The sequence below is a fragment of the Peromyscus leucopus genome, unplaced genomic scaffold (genome assembly GCF_004664715.2).
Source record: "Peromyscus leucopus breed LL Stock unplaced genomic scaffold, UCI_PerLeu_2.1 scaffold_1168, whole genome shotgun sequence".
Classification (NCBI taxonomy): Eukaryota; Metazoa; Chordata; class Mammalia; order Rodentia; family Cricetidae; genus Peromyscus; species Peromyscus leucopus.
Window position 1 is genome coordinate 16924 of NW_023504301.1, and position 1418 is coordinate 18341.

Sequence of the window (1418 nt, forward strand, 5' to 3'; positions counted from 1 at the left end):
GATTTCATAGAAAAGGTTAATGCACTAACCCTAACATCTATGGGGACCTCTTCCAACAAACTGACTTTGCTTGTTTTAGGGAAACCAAATTGGACTATAAAAGGGGCTTTGTTTGTGCCCATGCTGTTGATTTGTCTTTTACTGGCCTGACTCATATTATAGCTTATTGCCAGCCACTCTAGCAACAGTTCCAGTTCCTTAGATTTAAGAGATATTAATAGCATCATGTATTGCCAAAGTTGATCGTTTTTTACTTTATTAAAAAGGAATCATGTTAATGGAGGTAGTCACAAGTAAACAGCTGGTCAAGGTTTGGTGTACTCTGAGGGGAATCATGAATCTACATCACTTTATTCCTAGTATTTTCCCTTTTGAAAAGTTGACCAAAACCCTATAAGACTGTAAAATGACAGACAAAGAGACACTCAGAATGATTATTTTTGAACAAGTCTCGAGGCTAATCTTTGTCATCTCAGTCCCAGGGCAACTTCCTGTTCCTGCAGGGCTTCTGACCACACTCAGGATGTGGTTGCAGCACTGTGTGTCTTGCACAGTAATAGACCGCAGAGTCATCAGATGTCAGGCTGTTGAGCTCCATGTAGGCTGTGCTGGAGGATATGTCTATAGTCAGTGTGGCCTTGCCCTGGAACTTCTCAGCACAGCCAGTATTACCATTTCCAGGAACAATCCATCCAATATACTCCAGGCCCTGTCCAGGCCTCTGCTTCAACCAGTTGATATCATAGCTAGTGAAAGAGTAGCCAGAAGCCTTGCAGGACAACTTCACTGTGGAACCAGGTTTCCCCAACTCGGGACCAGACTGCTGCAGCTGGACCTGGGAGTGGACACCTGTGGAGAGAAAGGCAGAGTGGATATCATTGTCACCAAAGTCCCTGTTCCTTCTTCAGGTTTGGAACTTGAAAGCCCCTTACCTGTAGTTAATGACACAAGGAAGACAATGATCCAGCTCCAATCCATGGTGAGGTCCTGTGTGCTTAGTGACTATAGAGAGGACACTGATCATATGCTGTTATGGGTTGTAGGCATTCCAGTATTTACCACCACAGACTCAAGTAATTTGCATATTCGTGAGTAGGGTACTTCTTATATAAGTACCAAGTCCTGCTTCAGAAGGAAGTAGAGGACTCCTGGGTTAGGCAGCAAGATGCAGAAGACCAAGTCTGAATCCTCTCTCAGGAAATGCATACCACGATCTTTCCATGAGTTCTGTGCAGATGCTGAGGTTGTATCATCAGGACCTGAGCTCTCAGTAGATTTCAGGCCTGAGACAATTGCTTCACTTTGTAACCTGGTTATCAGATTTATTTAGAGAAGGTGGTTGTAATGATGATGATGATGATGATGATGATGATGATGATGACAGTGTAGAGAAATTTAAAATCTGCAAAGTTTGAAAT

At 43.1% G+C, this 1418-nt stretch overlaps 1 gene segment (V, D, J or C); it reads right to left on the reverse strand.

The window, feature by feature from the left end:
- Positions 1 to 472: 472 nt before the first annotated feature.
- LOC114686634 lies at positions 473 to 1022 on the reverse strand. The segment is given in 2 exon segments: positions 473 to 849; positions 933 to 1022. Coding segments are annotated over 2 exon segments (423 nt in total).
- Positions 1023 to 1418: the final 396 nt, after the last annotated feature.